Source organism: Pan troglodytes, chromosome 23, assembly GCF_028858775.2.
Source record: "Pan troglodytes isolate AG18354 chromosome 23, NHGRI_mPanTro3-v2.0_pri, whole genome shotgun sequence".
In the NCBI taxonomy this organism is placed as follows: Eukaryota; Metazoa; Chordata; class Mammalia; order Primates; family Hominidae; genus Pan; species Pan troglodytes.
Genome location: NC_086016.1, coordinates 35,476,651 through 35,496,528, shown reverse-complemented (window position 1 = coordinate 35,496,528; position 19,878 = coordinate 35,476,651). Strand labels below are relative to the sequence as shown.

General features: G+C 42.9%; 1 protein-coding gene across 14 annotated transcripts in view; it reads left to right on the top strand.

Annotated features, from left to right (window-relative positions):
* LARGE1 (LARGE xylosyl- and glucuronyltransferase 1) overlaps positions 1 to 19,878 on the top strand; it is an 851,853-nt gene that overhangs the window by 522,241 nt on the left and 309,734 nt on the right. For all 14 annotated transcript variants that reach the window (XR_010156081.1, XR_010156082.1, XM_063808040.1 and 11 more), the window contains 2 exons: positions 11,259 to 11,371; positions 13,519 to 13,644. Coding sequence is in view for 12 of the 14 variants with exons in the window: in XM_063808040.1 (XP_063664110.1) it covers positions 11,259 to 11,371; positions 13,519 to 13,644 (239 nt within the window). In the remaining 2 variants the exon portion in view is untranslated. The remainder of the gene's footprint in view (positions 1 to 11,258; positions 11,372 to 13,518; positions 13,645 to 19,878) is intronic.

The following is a 19,878-nucleotide window of genomic DNA, read 5'->3' as shown; positions in this document are numbered from 1 at the left end:
ACTGCGAGAAGTACTGAGTTTAGGAATAAAAGGTTTCATCTGAAACTTCCTCTGAACCTCATTCAAAGGAGTCATCCAGGCACTTTGGTCCCTACTTTCTCCTCCTGAGCCAAGGAGGTATGTGGTCTGAATTGACCAACCCAATTCTAGCTACATTCTTGTAGCTGGCCTAAAGAATGAAAACAGGCCAGGGAGGGAATAGTGGCAGAACCTTCTCTTAAACAGTTTTCATAATGCAAGCTTAAGGCATTCCCCTTTGCTAAAAAAGTTTTAAAGAGTTCTTGCCTGCAAGTAGTCCTCTACATGCTATGAAGTTACTTGGATAGTTTCAGATGCAGAAAGAAGGGAATGTTCCTACCATGCAGGAGGGAAAGTTGACATAAGTTAGCTCTGACACAGTGTCCTGAGTTGAATATTTATTGGCTCCATCTGGTTACCCACTATCACTAATCTTGGATCAGGCCCTACCCTAGGCCTACAGCTTCCTTTTCATACAGGACTGTCCTCAGGGAAGCCCTAGTTTTCCTGGCTTTTTTTTTTTTTTTTTTTTTTTTTTTTGAGGCAGAGTCGCTGCATCACCCAGGCTGGAGTGCAGCGGCGCGATCTCAGCTCACTGCAAGCTCCACCTCCGGGGTTCACGCCATTCTCCTGCCTCAGCCTCCCAAATAGCTGGGACTACAGGGGCCCGCCACCACGCCCGGCTAATTTTTTTGTATTTTTAGTAGAGACGGGGTTTCACCGTGTGTTAGCCAGGATGGTCTCAATCTCCTGACCTCGTGATCTGCCAGCCTTGGCCTCCCAAAGTGCTGGGATTACAGGCCTGAGCCACCATGCCCAGCCCTTTCCCGGCCTTTTATAATGATTGGGATCTTCCCAGGTTTTCACAGAGGCAGTCTGCTTATGGCCTGTGGTCTTCTCAAAGTCCTTCAAACATTTACTTACTGCTCCTCCAGGAGCTACTCTTTTGTTTTGGCTTTAGACCCCTGATTCAGCAAAGCCTCACCGTATTTAGTTATGAGCATGTAGATACACACACACACACACACACACACACACACACACACACACAGACACACACACATGCTCCCAGGAGGCAACATGGTATGGTTGAGACCACAAATCAAAGAGTGAAATTAATTTTACCACACGTTAGTTATATGGAAGCTTTAGTTTCTTCATCTGTAAAATGGAGGTAATTCTGTCTACCTTAGTTTCTTCATCTGTAAAATAGAGATAATTCCATCTACTTTGCAAGTTTGTCATAAGAATCAGAGGTCATCTGGCTGGGTGCAGTGGGTCACACCTGTAATCCCAGGACTTCGGGAGGCCGAGGCATGCGGATTACGAGGTCAGGAGTTCGAGACCAGCCTGGCCAACATGGTGAAACCCCGTCTCTACTAAAAATACAAAAAATTAGCTGGGTGTGGTGGCACACGCCTGTAGTCCCAGCTACTCAGGAGGCTGAGGCAGAAGAATCACTTGAACCTGGGAGGCAGAGGTTGCGGTGAGCCGAGATTGTGCCACTGCACTACAGCCTGGGTGACAGAGCGAGACTCTGTCTCAAAAAAAAAAGAATCAGAGGTCATCTAAGTTAAGTTCCTTCTCTCTAGTATACATCAGTTGCTTGATAAATAGTAGGTATTATCATCATTGTCACCCTTTTTAGCTTCTCTTTTTTTTTTTTTTTTTTTTTTTTTGGCAGTTGCAGTGGCAAAAAATAATGTCTAGCTCATAAAATAGCATTATTCTCACTTTCCTCTCTGCACAGATACCTACTTTTCTTTCCCTGCCATCTTGATTACTGAGCTGTTGCTAAAAAGAAAACATTGCCCTCTGATCCACAGATGAAAAGCCCTGCTACTTGACCAGATGTTCATGAGAGAATCCTTTGATTTTTAATTTATTTATTCATTTATTTATTTAGCGTTGGTCTCTGTGCTCCCAGCACAACAGCTGTAGGTAAAGTGCTGCGGGTCACATGCATCCCAGCCAGCTCCCTTGACAGTCCTTGTCAAATTTAAGGCATGTTGCCTCTGTGCAGAGCACTCAGGGGCAAGGGGCTTGCTCCAAGCTCCCAGACCCTGACGACAAGGATGGGAATGGGAGGATCAGGCAGCAGCGAATGCCAGGCAAAGGCCAAAGTCAGGCTTTTTGGCACCACCTTCCTCCTGACAGCAGAAAAGCAGGGTCAAAAGTCTGATTTGGGGCACGCATTCCAAAGCCAAATCTGTGTTGTTTCAGCTTAAAAGGCTCCAGTTTCAAATGGAACCATTTTCATAACTTGAAGCAGTAGTCACTTAAAAATCCTCTTTCTACTTTGCACACATGCACATAATTTATGTTAAATCCAGTGGGAATTAGGCAAGTTCAGTGAGGGATTAGACACCTTAATGAGGAAATGTATAGTTTCTGTAACTGTCATTTATTAAGCTTTTATGTACCACTTCATATTTTGAAAGCACTGCTGCACAGCCATTAATTAGGATATTTCCGCAGCCCCATAGGAGCAAGGTCAAGAAACAGAGTTCTGTTTCTCTTGGAAATGTTGTTTCTCAAGTCTTCTATGACCTGAGTGCAAGCTCCTAACCTTTGAAGAAACTGGCAGATTGTCTTATAAGCTCATATCAATATGAAGATTATATTTAACATCCTAAACAGACTCATTAGCTGCTTAAGAATACAATTTAAGCTCATAATTTTCCATACAGTGGATTTTCTTTCCTTTATTATTATTTATTTTCTTCCTGTGGATGTATCTCTTAGCTGCCACTTGGAATAACCTCAAGAGATCTCCTAAGCATGCAGGCTGTGACACTATAAGCCAACTATTTTCAGAACACTGAGAAGGCTATGGGCCTGGAAATGTTTGCAAATATTGCAAATATTTCAAGTTGTCCAGTACATTTCACACTCACGGGAATTTTGAAGATTATTTGAATAATCAGTGGGTTACAAAGAAAAATGATTTACTAGGTGTGGACATTAATTATCCATTAATAATTCCCACTCCAGCCCTGGTGGATACTCTTCCACTGTACCAGATACTTTAAAGATGCCATTTTTCTTGTTTTTGTTGTTGTTGTTGTTGTTTTTAAGACAGAGTCTCACTGTGTTGCCCAGGCTGGAGTACAATGGGGCGATCTCGGCTCACGACAACATCCGCCTCCCAGGTTCAAGCAATTCTTGTGCCTCTCAGCCTCCTAAGTAACTGTGATTACAGGCACCCACCACCACATCTGGCTAATTTTTGTATTTTTAGTAGAGACGGGGTTTTGCCGTATTGACCAGGCTGGTCTCGAACTCCTGACCTCAGGTGATCCACCCTCCTCTGCCTCCCAAAGTGCTGGGATCACAGGTGTGAGCCACCACACCGGGCCCCCGTTTTCTTTTTTGTTCCTCATAATCACCTTGGAGTTAATGTGGGATTGTCACTGTATTACAAATAAGGATCTGAGGCTTAGAAACACAGTGACTTTTTTCAAGAATCATATTGATATTAAGCAGTGATATCAGGACTCAGAGCCAAGAGTGTGTTTTCCAAGTCCACTGCAGTTTTTTCTTTTTCCTTCCCCTTCTGGGATAGCTACAAAAAAAAAAAAAAGAAGAAGCTTGTGTTCCCAGAATTCATTCTGCTGTGTCACTCTAAGGATGTGAGGATATTGGTTATAGGAATAACCTGTGGTAGGCTGGGCACGGTGGCTCACACCTGTAATCGCAACACTTGGGGAGGCCGAGGCGGGTGGATCATGAGGTCAGGAGTTCGAGAGCAGCCTGGCCAACATAGTGTAACCCTGTCTCTACTAAAAATACAAAAAATTAGCTGGGTGTGGGTGGGCACCTACAATCCCAGCTACTTGGGAGGCTGAGGCAGGAGAATCACTAGAACCCGGGAGGCAGAGGTTGCAGTGAGCCGAGATCACGCCATTGCACTCCTGCCTGAGCGACAGTGCAAGACTCCGTCTCAAAAAAAAAAAAAAAAAGGAAATAACCTGTGGATAATTATAGATTTATGAGCAAAGACAAATGTTTTCATCCATGCTAGACAACTTTATGCAGCCTTTCTAAAATTTTCTTTTTTGGGAGAAGAGGGGGACATGGGTCATTACCTTTTGAGGTCTGCAGCTCAAATGTGGTGGACAGTATTTGCTACCTGCTAGATATTCAGCAACCCATTCCTTTGAAATCACTGTCCTAGAGAGAGAAGCCTGTCTGGTTTAACCTTTGTTCTTCCTGTCTCTCACTTATATAACCTTTTTTATCCTTAAGTTTCAGTGTAGACATCATTCATTTCAAGATGCCCTTCCCCTAATGCTTCCCCTGAGACACAGTCAGTTTACCTGTACCCCAGCTCCCGTAGTTCTTCCCCACCTCCCATTTATCACAGTGCTTTGCATTTTTGTGATTACCTGTTTCCCTTCCCTGTCAGGCCTTGCTCCCTGAGAACAAGGACTGTGTTTTAAAAACTTCCAAGTCCCCAGTTAACTAATGAATAGAACCAAAGCAGGTGCTCAAATAAAAAAATTTTGAAATGAGTCATAGACGAAATGACTTCTGAATGCAGGACCTATGATTAAAAGTAGACAGAGTCAGCTGGGTGTGGTGGTTTACACCTGTGTTCCCCGCACTTTGGGAGGCCAAGGTGGGCGGATCACTTGCGTTCAGGAATTCGAGACCAGCCTGGCTAACATGGTGAAACCCCTTCTCTCTTAAAAATACAAAAAACATTAGCCAGGCCTGGTGGCGCACACACCTGTGGTCCTACTTACTCAGGAGGCTGAGGCACCAGAATGGCTTAAACCTGGGAGGCGGAGGGTGCAGTGAGCTGAGATCGTGCCACTCACTGCACTCCAGCCTGGGCAACAGAGTAAGAATCTGTCTCAAAAAAAAAAAAAAAAAAAAAAAACACACAACAAAAGCAAACAGAGTCCCCTCTGGTTTGGCATGCCAAGAGCAGCTTGCCTGTGGCCCAGCTGTGGTGTCTGGGAGCCCTGATTCCCAGGAGCCCACATGAGCCTGTGTCAGCCGAGCACACATGTGACATTCATGTTTAAGAAGAAGCATGGTCTTTAAAAATGTCTAGGTACAAAGAAGAGCCACCCATGGGCTCTGCTGGCACAGGAAGCACAGGGTCTTTATTAGTTCTTATGTTCTAAGATAAACAGGGCAGTAGGAAGCAGTTGCCAGCACTGTGACATTGGAAACATCACCTCCATCCTCAGCACCTCGGTTCCCACATCGATGCAAACTCAGCAGTCAGGACTAACCAGCCCCCCTTTCTAAGAATGTTGTGAGATTAGAGGAGGCTCAGGAAGCTGAGAGTGAAATTCATAAGCTTTGTGACATGTTTGCTCATGAATGTTTTTGTCTGCTTTGGATTCTGATTCTTGGTTGAATCGGGGTACAGGGAGCGGTATATTTAGTAAACTTTCTGGAATTCCAAAGAGAAAAGCAGCCTGAGAATCAGCTCATCAAGTTCACAGAGGCAGAGGTTATGGTTGTTTTATGGCAGAGTGCCAGTTTTCCTGGATGAAGTGGTCTGATGAAAGAAAAGAAAATTAAATTATGGCGAGAACCAGATGGTCTGGCCACAACCAAGGGGTTATAGCTTGTTCTGAAGACCACCCTGAAATACTGGAGGCCTTTGATCTTGTGAAATGGCAGGATAAATGACAGCAACATTTTAGCTTGGTTTTTTTTGTTTGTTTGGTTGGTTGGTTGGTTGGTTGGTTTTTGAGACTGAGTCTCACTCTGTCACCCTGGCTGGAGTACAGTGATGCAATCGCGGCTCACTGCAACCTGTGCTTCCCAGGTTCAAGTGATTCTCCTGCCTCAGCCTCCCAAGTAACTGGGACTATAGGCACACACCACCATGCCCGGCTCATTTTTGTATTTTTAGTAGAGACAGGGTTTCTCTATGTTGGCCAGGCTGGTCTCAAACTCCTGACCTCAGGTGATCCGCCAGCCTCAGCCTCCCAAAGTGCTGGGATTACAGGCATGAGCCACCGCGCCCAGCTAGTTTGGCTTTTCTAAAACAGATTCTGTTGCAGTCACTCTCTTGCTCTACATCCTTGTCTGGCTTTCAGTTGTCCTCAGTAGGACTTCCCAACCACTGTGTCACACATGGGTGACAAGTGCCAACAAAATCATCTCCTGGGCCTTGGGGATACTTTGGTAGGGCCTGGGGCCTCTGAAACCCTTGGATCAGCCTTTCCAGCCATAAGCAGCTTAACTCCCAGTGGGTTTTAAGAATAGCATTTTCTCTGTAGGAAACAGCATAAACATGGTTGGAACGCACCTGTGTTGCATAGATACGAGGCTCTTCCTGATTTATTGCCTGTGCGTGTGTTCAGGCGTCTGTCCTGGCATTTGCCTAAGCCTGCTATTGAAACTGTCTGGCCATGATACACTCTAGTTCTTGCGTAGCCCAGTCTTGTCATGCATCTCCTGCCTCCGTGCCTTTGTCCATGGTGTTTCCTCAGACAGCTTCCCCAACTGCCTGACCAAGTCCTAGCCCAGGCCACCCAGGCCTCCCTCCTGTGAGCTCTCTTCATAAGCACTGCATGATCTCAGTGTTTGCAGTCATCACATTGAATCCTAATGATGTACGTGTCTTATGTGTGTTTCCACAAAAGGGCCTGGCAAAGAATGAATGTTACACCTCCAGTAAATATATGCTGAGTTAATATGTTGAATAAAGCCCATGAGATTGGCCAGGCGTGGTGGCTCACGCCTGTAAAATCCCAGCATTTTGAGAGGCTGAGGTGGGTGGATCACCTGAGGTCAGGAGTTTTGAGACCAGCCTGCCCAACATGGCGAAACCCCGTCTCTATTAAAAATGCAAAAAATCATCCAGGCGTGGTGGTGTGTGCCTGTAGTTCCAGTTACTTGGGATGCTGAGGCAGGAGAATTGCTTGAACCTGGGAGGCAGAGGTTACAGTGGGCCGAGATCGTGTCATTGCACTCCAGCCTGGGCAGCAGAGCAAGACTCTGTCTAAAAAAATAAAAAAATTTAAAAAGCCCATGAGATTGGTGAAAGTAGTGAAGCAAAATAAGTACAAGTCTATTTCTATGAATTCACACATAGTAGCTACTCAGTAAATAACTGTTGAATGAATGAATAAAAGAAATGTAAAAGGTGTTTTAAATTTAGAATCTGTGGACTCAGTAATGGCTGACTGTAAGAGAAATGGAAGATGGAGTAGTTGAAGATGTTTCAAGACAAGGAGCGCCTTCAACACGGCAATCCCGGTCCAACTTTGGAAGCTGCACCCTAGCTAAGCTCTCGAGACATGAATCAAGATTAGGATATTTATTGCAGCATTGTTTATAATGGCAAAAACATAGTAAACAACCAAAATGTCCTTCAGGAGAGGAATGGATAAATTGTGGTATATGTATAAAATGGATGATGTGATTACAGTGACTAAACTAGATAGGAAATACTAACATAGTTAAATCTTAAAGACATAACAGTGGGTGAAAAGGCAAGTTAGAATAGGAAATACGCAATCCAAAACACACTAAAAATACCATGTGTTATTATGTGCATAGAGGATAAAAATATAAAAACAAGCCTAGAAATAAAACACAGACCCCTGGGAATACTGGCTGCCTTTGAGGAAGAGAGGAGGTAGAATGAGATGAACTTTAGATTTATCTGTAATGCTTTAATTTTTTAACAGTAAATGTGGCAATGTATTATAATAACCATTATATCTAGGTAGTGGGTATTCATTATATTAGTTTGTGTGCTTTTCTATTGTTTTGAAATAGTTCATAATTTTAAAAATTAAAGTCACACAGAAGAAAAGACTGGCTAACAGGGAGGATGATCCTGCATCTCTGCATTTAGTCATCTGTTTTAGACATTCCGACTTTTCAGGCAACCTGGCAAATCACATCTGCCAAGTCTCACACCATTTAAAAGCATCAGTTCTCAGCTTGGTCACCAGAGACTCATAGATTCATCCTGGACCTCTCTAGAGGCTTCAAAAATGTGCATTAATATATTTCATCATTGTTTCTAGCTTCCCACCATCCCCCCCCCCCCATTTTTTTAATACATTGGAGCGTCTATCCAACCTAATTATAATTCATTTTTGTAATAAGATTAATGAAATTCTTTTTTTTTTTTTGAGACAGAGTCTCACTCTGTTACCCCCACTGGAGGACAGTGGTGCAGTCTCAGCTCACTGCATCCTCCGTCTCCTGGGTTCAAGCTATTCTTGTGCCTCAGCCTCAGGAGTAACTGGGACTACAGGCGTGCACCACCACACCCGGCTAGTTTTTTTGTATTTTTAGTAGAGATGGGGTTTCGCCATGTTGGCGGGGCTGGTCTTGGACTCCTGACTTCAGATGATCTGTGCACCTTGGCCTCCCAAAGTGCTGAGATTACAGGCATGAGCCACCACACCTGCCCGCCCTCTTTTTGTTTTTTGTTTTTTGTTTTTTGTTTTTTGAGATGGAGTCTTGCTCAGTTACATAGGCTGGAGTACAGTGGCACAATCTCGGCTCACTGCAACCTCCGCCTCCTGGGTTCAAGCACTTCTCCTGCCTCAGCCTCCTCAGTAGCTGGGATTACAAGCACACACCACAATGCCTAGCTAATTTTTTTGTATTTTTAGTAGAGACGGGGTTTCACCATGTTGGCCAGGCTGGTCTTGAACTCCTGACCTCAAGTGATCCACCCACCTTGGCCTCCCAAAGTGCTGGGGTCACAGGTGTGAGCCACCATGCCCGGCTTCATTCATATTTTTGACTGGAATATATTTTCTTAAATCAGTCACCAGTGACTTACATCACTGTATTCTCTTGGTTTGTAACTTTGTAAATGTTTCTTTTCTTTCTACCGCCCCCCACCCCCACATTGTTTATCTGAGTAAAACAATCAGATAATACATTTATGGTGAACAATTTCCACTGTGTACCTTCCTCCCCAACTCCATATTCAGTGACATGACATTGCTAGCTTGAAATTAGCCATGATGGGAGTGTTTACACCTTGGCAATTGGCAAATGCTACAAATCCGGCCGTTTTTTTCCCCCAGAGAGCTGATGGTTAAACATTACCAGCCTACCACAAGAGTGCTCAACAGTTTTCTGAGCTGTGCAGGGCAAGTAGCATTTTTCTCATTTAACACTCATAGAAACTGAGTCAACAAAAGACAGATCTTGACCTGAGTCCCATGGCTTCAAAGTGACATTGCTGGGGCTCTAGTCTATGTGGTTGAGTGGAAGAAGCGCTGGCCTTGGAATCACGCAGATCTGAGTTTGAATCTGACATAGCTACTTTTGAACTGTGAATTGACAAGTGTCCGATTTAGCCCCTCAGTTTCCTCACCTATAAAATAAGGATAACAAAATCTATCTTGTAGAGATCTCAGGGAGCATTAGGGGAAATGATATGTGATGTGCAAAAAACCTAACAAAGCACAAAGGACCTATGCAGCAGATCTAATTTGTCCTTCAGACTTACAAGTTCAGATCTCTGTGTATTATTAGCCCATTCTTCCCATAGCCATATAGATACTATTTTTTTTTCAATTCTACCTGGCCAAACACCTTTCACTAAATGGTGAATATATCTTTTCTCCAAATATGTGCCACTGGAATAAGTAAAGAGGCTTAGAGTTGACATTTGTATGTGATTTGGGGAAATAAGTTTCTTTCCTAGAGTCTTGGAAATGCAGGTGCTAGGTTTCAACTAAGATCATTTTTCAACTGCCTTGAGTCTTCCCCACTGACCATTCTGCTGAGCTAAGCATCCTGAAGAGGATTGATTTGGGGGCCTCTGGGTGCTACAGTTCCACCCACCAAATTGACTGCAGTGGCCTGCAGGGAAATTCTCTCGGCTTTTTGTGTTCTGTGCTCAGGGCTTTTTCTGCTTGCTCTAACTGACCTGATGGTAGATAGTTGCTTCTCAGCCATTCAGCTAAGCCTAAATGTATTTTTTCTTTTTTAGATTTTAACTGATGTATTTATTTTTTACCTGAATAATATGTTTAGTTGTTTTAGCTTTTTTTTTTTTTTTTTTTTGAGACGGAGTCCTGCACTGTCGTCCAGGCTGGAGTGCTGTGGCACGATCTCAGCTCACTGCAGCCTCCACCTCCCAGGTTCAAGTGATTCTCCTGCCTCAGCCTCCCAAGTAGCTGGGATCACAGGCATGCACCACTACACCCAGCTAATTTTGCATTTTTAGTAGAGATGGGGTTTCACCATGTTGGCCAGGCTAATCTGACCTCAGGTGATCCACCCACCTCCCCTCCCAAAGTGCTGGGTTTACAGGCATGAACCACCACCGCACCCCGCTGTTGTTTTAGCGTTTTAAAAAACACAAAAGGATATAGACAATGGGAGCTTCCCTCCCTAAACAACCCTCCATTCACCCAGGTCCCTCCCGCAGAAAGTAACCAAGAAAAGATATCAAGGAAGAGGAACCACCTCTTATTATTAGTTTCTTATGAGCTCACAGGCTTCTGGAGCTCACCTTAAAGACCCAGCGTGGATGGGCCAAAAAGACCCTCTTGAAATCAGGAAGACTGAGACAGGCCCATATGGCTTGTCAGTAATCGTCAAGCAAATTGGCAAAGCCATACCCAGAATAAAGTCACAGAGGAGCTGCTTTTGTGTGTACGGATAAATGGTATACATTGTACAGATTCCACCTATCAGCTCAACCTAGGTAGGTGGTCATATCTCTGGGGAAAAACACAGGAGAGAACCTAATGTCTATAAGGAATGTGCTCTCTATCCAGTGCAGAGCTAGAATCTTTTTTTTTCATTATTGTGGTGAAATATACATAACATAAATTTACCGTGTTAACCATGTTTAAACGTACAGTTGAGTGGCATGAAGTCCATTCACATTGTTGTGCGGCCAGCACCACTGTCCATCTCCATACAATGCTAGGCTCTCCCTGCCCTCATCACTTACTCCTTACAACAGTCCTTTGAGGCCTGTATGACCAGTCTCCATATAACAAGGAGGTCTCAGAGAGATGGTTTCATGTCTCCTATCGAGTAACTGGGAGGTCCTAGGCTTGAACCCAGGTGTATTCATCTCCAAACAGGTGCCCCATACTGTGGAGCCTCATTGGAAGAATTTTTAGAGGGAAGACTCATCTGCAGCAGTGAATAGGCCTCTTGTCTGCATAAGACAATCATCCCCGAGAGACTGTGGCTGTGCTGTGAGTAGGTGTGCCTAGCTCTCCATCTTTTTTATTTTTTGATTTTCTCTTTTATCCTGTGCTGTCGCCCAGGGGTGATCCTGTTACTTCTGGATAAGCTGCGGAAGATGAAATGGGAGCAGATGTGGAGGCTGACCGCAGAGAGGGAGCTCATGGGCATGCTCTCTACATCCTTAGCTGACCAGGTGAGTGGCCAGGTTCGAAGGTGCAGCTATTCCTGAGTGCGCTTGGTGCTGTTTCTCAAAGAAACTTAAAAGTAAATCGGTCTGAATGGTTTTCTACGTGTTGTGTGACTCTGTGTGCTCTGATACAGCTGCCTTATTCTTGCCAGTCTAAGACAACAGCTCAACTCCTTAGTGCCTTCCCTTTGTTCATTCATTTGTTCATTCGGCAGACTTTCGCTGAGTACTGTGTATACCAGGAGCCAAGTTCAGAAAAAGGATGACGGAGATAGACGAAGGATGCAGCACTTGCCCTCATAGAGCTTAGCGTCTACTGACGCAGACTCATAAGTAGATGTCGGTGCCCTCTTCATCACCAGGTGGAGTGCACAGGGCCTGCTCTCTGGGACCCCAGAATGCCACAGCATATTTCCCAGGCAAGGTTTCACTGGCCTCCCTGGCAAATAGAGTCTAACCTTTAACCTGAGCCTTTTGCTTAGATGCTGTCCTAGTGTCCCTTTACTCAAGGGAAATGCACTTAAATAGAAAGAATAAACTGCAAGGAAACCACCTTGCTATGCAGGAAGCCTCAGAAACTCCTTGAACTCTACCGAACTGTTAGCAAATATTCATTTTTATTATTTTATTTTATTTTTGAGGTGGAGTCTCGCTCTGTCACCCGGGCTGGAATGCAGTGGTACAGTCTCGGCTCACGGCAACCTCCACCTCCTGGGTTCAAGCAATTCTCCTGCCTCAGCCTCCCAAGTCGCTGGGATTACAGGCGTGTGGCACCACACCCGGCTAATTTTTGTATTTTTAGTAGAGATGGGGTTTCTCCACGTTGGCCAGGCTGGTTTTGAACTCCTGACCTCAGATGATCCGCCTGCCTCAGCCTCCCAAAGTGCTGGGATTACAGGCATGAGTCTCTGCACCCAGCCAACAAATATTCATTTTTTAAAAACCCATTCCTCATTTCGACATCCTAGGAAAGGCACAGGGCTCCAGTCTGACTTTGAGTCTACCAGGATCACTCATTTAAATTTTCATCTTCCTGTGGCACTGGTAGCTGTCTTCAGGCACGAAGATGATTTCTCTGAGTTTTCTGCATTTCACCCTTTCCTTTTCATCCAAAGAGCCAGCTCACTCTGCATGTTTTTGTTCAAAGTGCAATTTCCTGGTTCGTCGAATGCCTGCAAAGTTTCATAATACGGAGGAAACAAGAAACCCTGCATAATTACTTTACTATTTTTTAAAGTATTATTATTCAGTATTTCCCAAGCAGCCAGAAACTGGTTTCCTTTTTCAAACATGAGATAGAGTATAATGAATGAGTTTAAGAAAAAAAATAATACCCAGGTAGCTGTTTTAAACCTGAAGGGAAAATCGTCCACCAGCCTCATATTTCAAGTCGGGTCACAGTGACTTGAGCATGTCCCCCAAAGCTAGCAATTGTATGCCCGTGTCCAGTGAGGATAGTTTACTCAGCCATCTTCTGCCACGAAGGCCCATAATTCACCTCCCGGCACCACCTGTCAGCAGCTAGTTAATAAGTATGGCCTGGTGCAAGAGCTTGGAGAAGAGCCCAAAAAAGGTAAAACCTCCCTAGACAAGTCAGGGTTGGATTTTGAAATGGAGAGTGCGTATCCTGGGCACCATGGCCTGCAGAAATCCAAGGAGCATCCATCACTGAGTCCACCGCAGGCCCCAGGAAGCACGGCTGAAAGGGAGGATCTGTAATTTGTCTCAGTCCCTGAATGAGTGGGGCTACTTGTCATCATGCAGTTTCCTCTCCAGGAGGCTCAGGATGGATAACACAGGGCTCCTGCCTAGGAGGCCAGAGGGGAAGGAGACTTCATTTTTCATATGCCAGTGAGGGTAGGGAAGACACCCCATGTCTGCACATGTGAGCTCACTGGATAGGGCCTTATGAGACCAGCAGGACTCTGGAGCTTCCAGTCAGCCTGGGGCATTCCCCCGTCTCTATCCAAACATTATTGCTTGGTTCCTAGAGATAACAGGCAAGAGAGATGCCTCACAGTGCGAGCCAGCCTGTGTTCAGAGCAGGAGGTTCAAGAGAAGCCCTATCACAGGGGATGCAGTGCCTTGAGAGCCAAAATGGGCAGCTGGACCATCTGACTGTCTTGACTGTGTCTTTGGCTTTCATCCCCCAGGATATTTTCAATGCCGTCATCAAACAAAACCCCTTCCTTGTGTACCAGCTCCCCTGCTTCTGGAATGTGCAGCTGTCAGACCACACCCGCTCCGAGCAGTGCTACAGAGACGTGTCTGATCTAAAGGTAGGGTCAACACAGGGACATCCCTGGAGGTAGGGTGAGGTGGGCTGAGAGGACCTCCCAGGGGCATGGATGGCTGGGAGATTTATGTGCAATGTGGTGAGAGAGATAAGGGCACAGGAGAGCAGAATGAGTATGCTTTTCATCTTTGTGGGGTGTTGGTTTTTTTCCACCCTTATTTGGGCTTTCTGGAAAGCCTAAAGCCTCCTGGCATAAGAACCAGCTTGTGTGGTTATTATTCTTGCCATCTGCTGCTGGCTCTTTTGGTTCATGCCAGCTCCCGAAATCTATTCATTCAACTCAAGCAAAAACATTTATTGAGGGCCTACTCTGTGCCAGGTGCTGTAGATGTGGATGGGAATAATTAACCTGCTTCCAAGTCATGTATGACTTGGAGGAGGAGAGAACTGTGCAAAGAAGTAAGTATTTTAAAAAGGACAAAGTGCTATGACAGGTGTGGGTGGGTGAGTGGGGGAGATGCAAGCATAAATGTCTCATTCTTCCTCACAGAGGGGGGACAATGACAGAAAAAGCCTTCATCACCACTCTGTAGGTACCAAACACTGTGAATGAACCTGGCTATAGAAAGAGGAAGAAGACAGGGTATATTAGTCATCTACTGCTATAGATAATGCTGCCTAACAAGCTATTCTGATAGTGGCCTAAATCAGCAACCATTTATGTAGTTGGTGAGTTTGTAGGCTGGTTGGATGGTTCATTTTTTTACTGGTTTAACAGAGTATTTGTGGTCAGCTTCAGATGGGACAGCTGGTGACTGGGGCAACTTGGGTGTCCTCTGTCCCCTCTGCAAGCCAGTATGGTGTTTTCTCATGGTGAGGCAGAGGTGGCAGAGGAAGCCCTAATACACAAGAGGAAACCTTGAGTCATTGTTGCTAATATCCCTCATTGGCCAAAGTAACTGTATGACTAAGCCCGTATGATTACTTTGAGTAAGGAGTGTGAGTTAAGGAGTGTGTTAGAATTCCCTCCCTACAGTGGAAGGAGTAAAGAATTGACCACAACTATTCAACAGAACGAAGATTTCAATGCAGGCCTGTCTGACAGCAAGGGCTTTTGCCTCTCAGGTTGTATCACAGAGGTTTAGATACATGCGTCCTTAAAGAATTTGTTCCATATAAAGTTTATATCCATTGCAAGTTTTAAAAAGGAAAAAGGATTGCAAAGCTAGCTTTTCTAATAAATTAGTCTTTTGTACTTGGCTTCTGATCCATGTCCCCATGTGGGTATTATGTCTTATTTATAGTCATAACGCATGTTAAATGTGGTTTTCTGCTTTTCATTTGTTGCATATCATAAGCATTTTCTGGTTGAGCCACATGGTGTTAATGAACATCATATCCAATAGTTAGTCTGTTACCTAGCCACTCCCTTGACCTTAGTTGTTTTCAAATTTTCATAAATATAAATTATATCTTAATTAACAGCTTTGTCCATGAAGCCCTTCCATCCAATATTGTTGTAGCTTGCCTTTCCAGGAGTGAAATTATAGCATTAGAAAGAAAGAACTTTTTTTTTAACTGCACTTGAAATTTATTTCAAAATATTAGAAAGGATTTAAAACAGAGGTGCCTGCAACATTCATTCTTTCCATCGGCATTTATTCAGTTCCTTCTGTATATCATGTGCTTGTTAGAAATAAGGAAAAGAGAAGAAACAGACAGGAATATTGTCAAGAATATCATGGATTAAAAAGTTTGGAGAGGGGGATGAAATAAAACCAACTGTGCAAAGAATATGTAAAAATGCTGGATTAAAAAATGTTTTACATGCTTTGAAAGCGTAATTGATCGGTTCATAAAGCAAGTAAAGAAAGCAAAGGCCAGAAACAATGACAGAGTGAATCCAAAAAGATAAGCAAAGAGCAACTGAATGTCACCTTTGCCCTTGGAAGGGATGATCACTAGTGGCAGGGAGCCTGGTTTAAAGGTGAGCCTGGTATTATAAGAAATCTATTTAGTCTTTGTCCCTGGTTCCTGGAACAGAGCTCCTAAAACCCTTGAAATTTCCTGAGTGATAAGAACAGCTTTTATTATGTATATGAGCCCCTTTGGGTTATACCTGAGTTTATGCTAATGAGGTATCTTAGAGTAGGGCCGCTAGAGAGCCTCAGGATGGAAAGACCAAGTGATTAGAGGGTTAGAACTTCCCCACTGATCAATTCCCACCTACGAGTGAGAACATGCGGTGTTTGGTTTTCTCTCCTTGCGATAGTTTGCTCAGAATGATGGTTTCCAGCTTCCCTACAAAGGACATGAACTTATCCTTTTTTATGGCTGCATAGTATTCCATGGTGTATATGTGCCACATTTTCTTAATCCAGTCTATCACTGATGGACATTTGGGTTGGTTCCAAGTCTTTGCTATTGTGAATAGTGCCGCAGTAAACATAGGTGTGCATGTGTCTTTATAGCAGAACAATGAGAACACTTGGACACAGGGTGGGGAACATCACACACTGGGGCCTGTCATGGGGTGGGGGAGAGAGGAGGAATAGCATTAGGAGATATACCTAATGTAAAGGACAAGTTAATGGGTGCAGCGCACCAACATGGCACATGTATACATATGTAACAAACCTGCACGTTGTGCACATGTACCCTAGAACTTAAAGTATAATAAAAAAAAAAGAAAGAAAGAAATCACTCAGCAAATATAAAGCTTTGCCTGTGTGACTTCTTTCGTAAAATAAAGACTTTACGACACTCAAAAAAAAAAAAAAAAAAACCTCCCCACTGAAAGTTCCATGGACCTCTGGGAAGGCAGGAGGGTGTGCTAGAAATCAAGCTCTTTAAATGCTCTTGAATAACAAGATTTGATGAACTTCTGGGTTGGTGAACACTATTGTTGCTGCAGGGTGGTGTGCCCAGAGAAGGCATGGAAGCTCCATACCCCCTCACCCCACACCCCCATATTTTGCCCTATGTACCTCTTCTCTCTGGCTGTTCCCAAGTTGCATCCTTGATAATAAGCTGGTAAATGTGTTTCCCAGGGTTTCAGGAGCCATTCTAGTAAATTATGGAACCCAAGGAGGGGATCATAGGAATCCTTGATTTACAGCAAATCTGTCAGAGGACAGGAGACTGGGTTTTGCAACTGGCATCTGAAGTGGGCAGCCTCGTGGGACTAAGCCACTAACCCATGGAGTCTGATGCTTTTGTCAAGGAGGTAGTGTCACTGTTGTATTAAATTATAGGGACCCAGCTAGTGTTGAAGAACTGGTCATTGTAGGAAAATAACCCCACACTATCTGGCATCAGAAGTCTTCTGTGTGAGAGTATAGAAAAACAGTGGTTTTTCTCAATAGGTAACTGTATAATTTATTGTTCAAACAAGCGAATGCTATCATGGGATACAGAGGGACAATAGGCCAACAGGCAAAACATATAATTATTCTGTTGAAATACTATACACAGGACCTTAGGCCCACAGGAAGAAAGACCTCACATAAAGGCCTCACATAAAGTCAGGATCCACAAAGAGTATTATCCTCAGCGGATAAACAGTTAATAAAACTCAGAGTGTAGAAGAAGACAGTAGAGGTTGTTGTCTGTTTCATCCTTGGTTTTAGGTAGAATGAGGGAGAAATGTTTCCTCTGAGATTTTATTTTAAGCCTATGCCCATATTATTTTGGGGGCTGAAATTACATGTGTGGGAGCAAAAATGGGAAGAAAAAAAATTAAAAATTTGCCAGGCACTTGGCAGAAACTAACATAAATCTGATCTAGAAGAATATTCTTGAAAACAAGTCTTCAGAATTTTTTAGGGGAAGTTACAAGGAAAGCAAGGTTCTCAGTTAGGAATCACAAAACACACAAGGAAGTAAGCTACCCTGAGAAAGTGCAAAAACTGAAGACTGGAGTTAAATCTGAAAGACTGCAAATATTGGACTTACCAGATATAAAACATAAGTATTTTTATTACATGTAGAAATAAAAAATGAATATTGAAAGTAGGATGAAGGAATAGTAGATTCTCAAAAAATGAATAGCCCTATTTGGATTAAATAGTATTTTTAGAAGTGAAAGATATGATTATTGAAATTAAATGGATGTTAAACAGCAGCTTAAACACAGCTGAAGAGAGAATTAGTGAACTGGAAGAGGTATAAGAAATTACCCAAGATGCAACACAGAATGAAAAGAGATAGAAAAACTGAGAAAGAAGCAAAGAAATTGGGATATGTCTCATTGGACTATCAGAAGGAGATAATAGAGAAAACTGGAAGTGAGGCATATCTTAAGTATGCCAAGAAACAATAACAGGTTGTATACCTAGAAGAATAATCTTTCATGCATAAGATAACAAAGAGAATTTTCTGCAAACATGCAAAGAAACTTCTAAAGTATTGTCAGCCTTAATAATGAAGAGATCCTCTCTAAAAGAAAATTATATTTATTCTGGAATAGTGCATTGCAATGGGAATATACATGCCATAGCAAACTATGTGCATACCCAGGGAGGCAAAGGAAGATAAAGGTTTTTTAAAGGAAAAATGAAGAGGATTTTATAATTGTTTAGAGATAATTATCTTTGGCCAAAGGATCAGTAACAAAGTTGACACCAGTCCAAGACTGGACAGGCAGTTGCTGGGCAGACGTGCCTGCAGAAGTTTTTATTTTGTGTGTGTAAAGTTACGATGGCATTTGTGCAAGATTGTGGTTTTCACGGAGTCTTTTGTAATCATTCTTGTTATCAGACACTTGTGGAAGAAAAGCCTCTTTCCATGGCCTTCCTGGTTCTATTTGTCAGGGTTTTGTTAACACAAATGACTCCATTTTTATTTTGGCAACATTCATATTTCACACTTTTGATCAAGATGTTTCCCCAAAAGTGTCGCTGTTCAATCATCCTTTAGTTAGGTTTTCATGTCTCTCAGTGCCAGGATGGACCTCTCCCAGGTTTCTGGTCTTGTTTCACGTTGGAGAGAATGAATGGCAGCTAGGAGTCAGTGTCAAAACCTTTTTAACCACATTTGAGCAATAAGGAAGTTTAAGTGGGGTGCTCCTAGTCTGTCTACTTGGAGTCTGTAATTAAGTTCACTTTTGTCTGTTCCATAGGCATATGTTACCATCTCAAAGTGCTGGGTTAGCATTATACTGTTAGGATTTGTACATCTGTAAAAAATTTGAACAAGTAACAGATACAAAATTAAAGAGAAAAATGCAAAGTAAAATTAATAGTGATGTGACAAGAATAGTTTGCATAAGGACTTTGAGCAATAAACCTAGGCTTTAAAGACAACCAATTGAATAAACAAAATGACCATTATCCTACCAAGTGAAAAAGGTAGGCTTTGTTACATCATTATGATATAGAGCCTTGTTCTGACATCTTGAAAAAAAGGTGTCTACAGCATGAAAACAATCAACTCTCGTCCTGGTTTGCAGTTTGAATGTCTCTGGTAATGGCATGGGACAGTTTGGTGAACTTTGTGTGGCCCAGACATCAGGCACGAGACTTGTTTCTAAAAATTCATCTAGTTTCATCTTATAGGGCTTCCAAAACAGAGAAATTCCCATTTGTGGTAACTCCATAGAAGAAAGTAGGATTGTAGAAATCTAGAAGAGTTCTATAGGCAAATAACAAATAGCAAATTGCTCTATAGGCAAATAACAAGAACTTGAAAACAGTGCACACAGCTACCATCTAATAACAGGTGTATTCTAGCTTTCTTTAGAAATATAACTCGTGTCCGCATTTTTTTCTTTAAATCATAGCCATATGGGAAATTTTCTATTTTGTTATCATTCTCTTTTATTGATGGGCATGCAGTGAGTGTTTCTTGGAAATGGCCAATTTTTATTAAAATATTTCTGGAAGAAAAAAAAGAACAGAAACATAACTTTTTCTTCCTACGGTGATATTGCCTTTTCCAAAAATAGAGTAAGACAAATTTGTTTCTAAAATAAATTTAGTTTTTATCAAATATTGCCTGCAAGAACAGTGATTTGACCACATAGTAATCTCAGATTTAAAAACCTTTCAAAGCTAAGCTGGTGGCAAGTGCCTGTAGTTCTAGCTACTGGGGAGGTTGAGGTGGGAGAATTGCTTCACCCCAGGAGTCTGAGGTTACAGTGAGCTGTGATTGTGCCACCGCACTCCAGCCTGAGTGACAGAGAGAAACCATGTCTCAAAAAAAAAATAAAAAATAAAGATAAATAAAAATAAAAATTTCTTGAGGTTAATAAGATAACCCAAGACAGACTTTAGGTTAT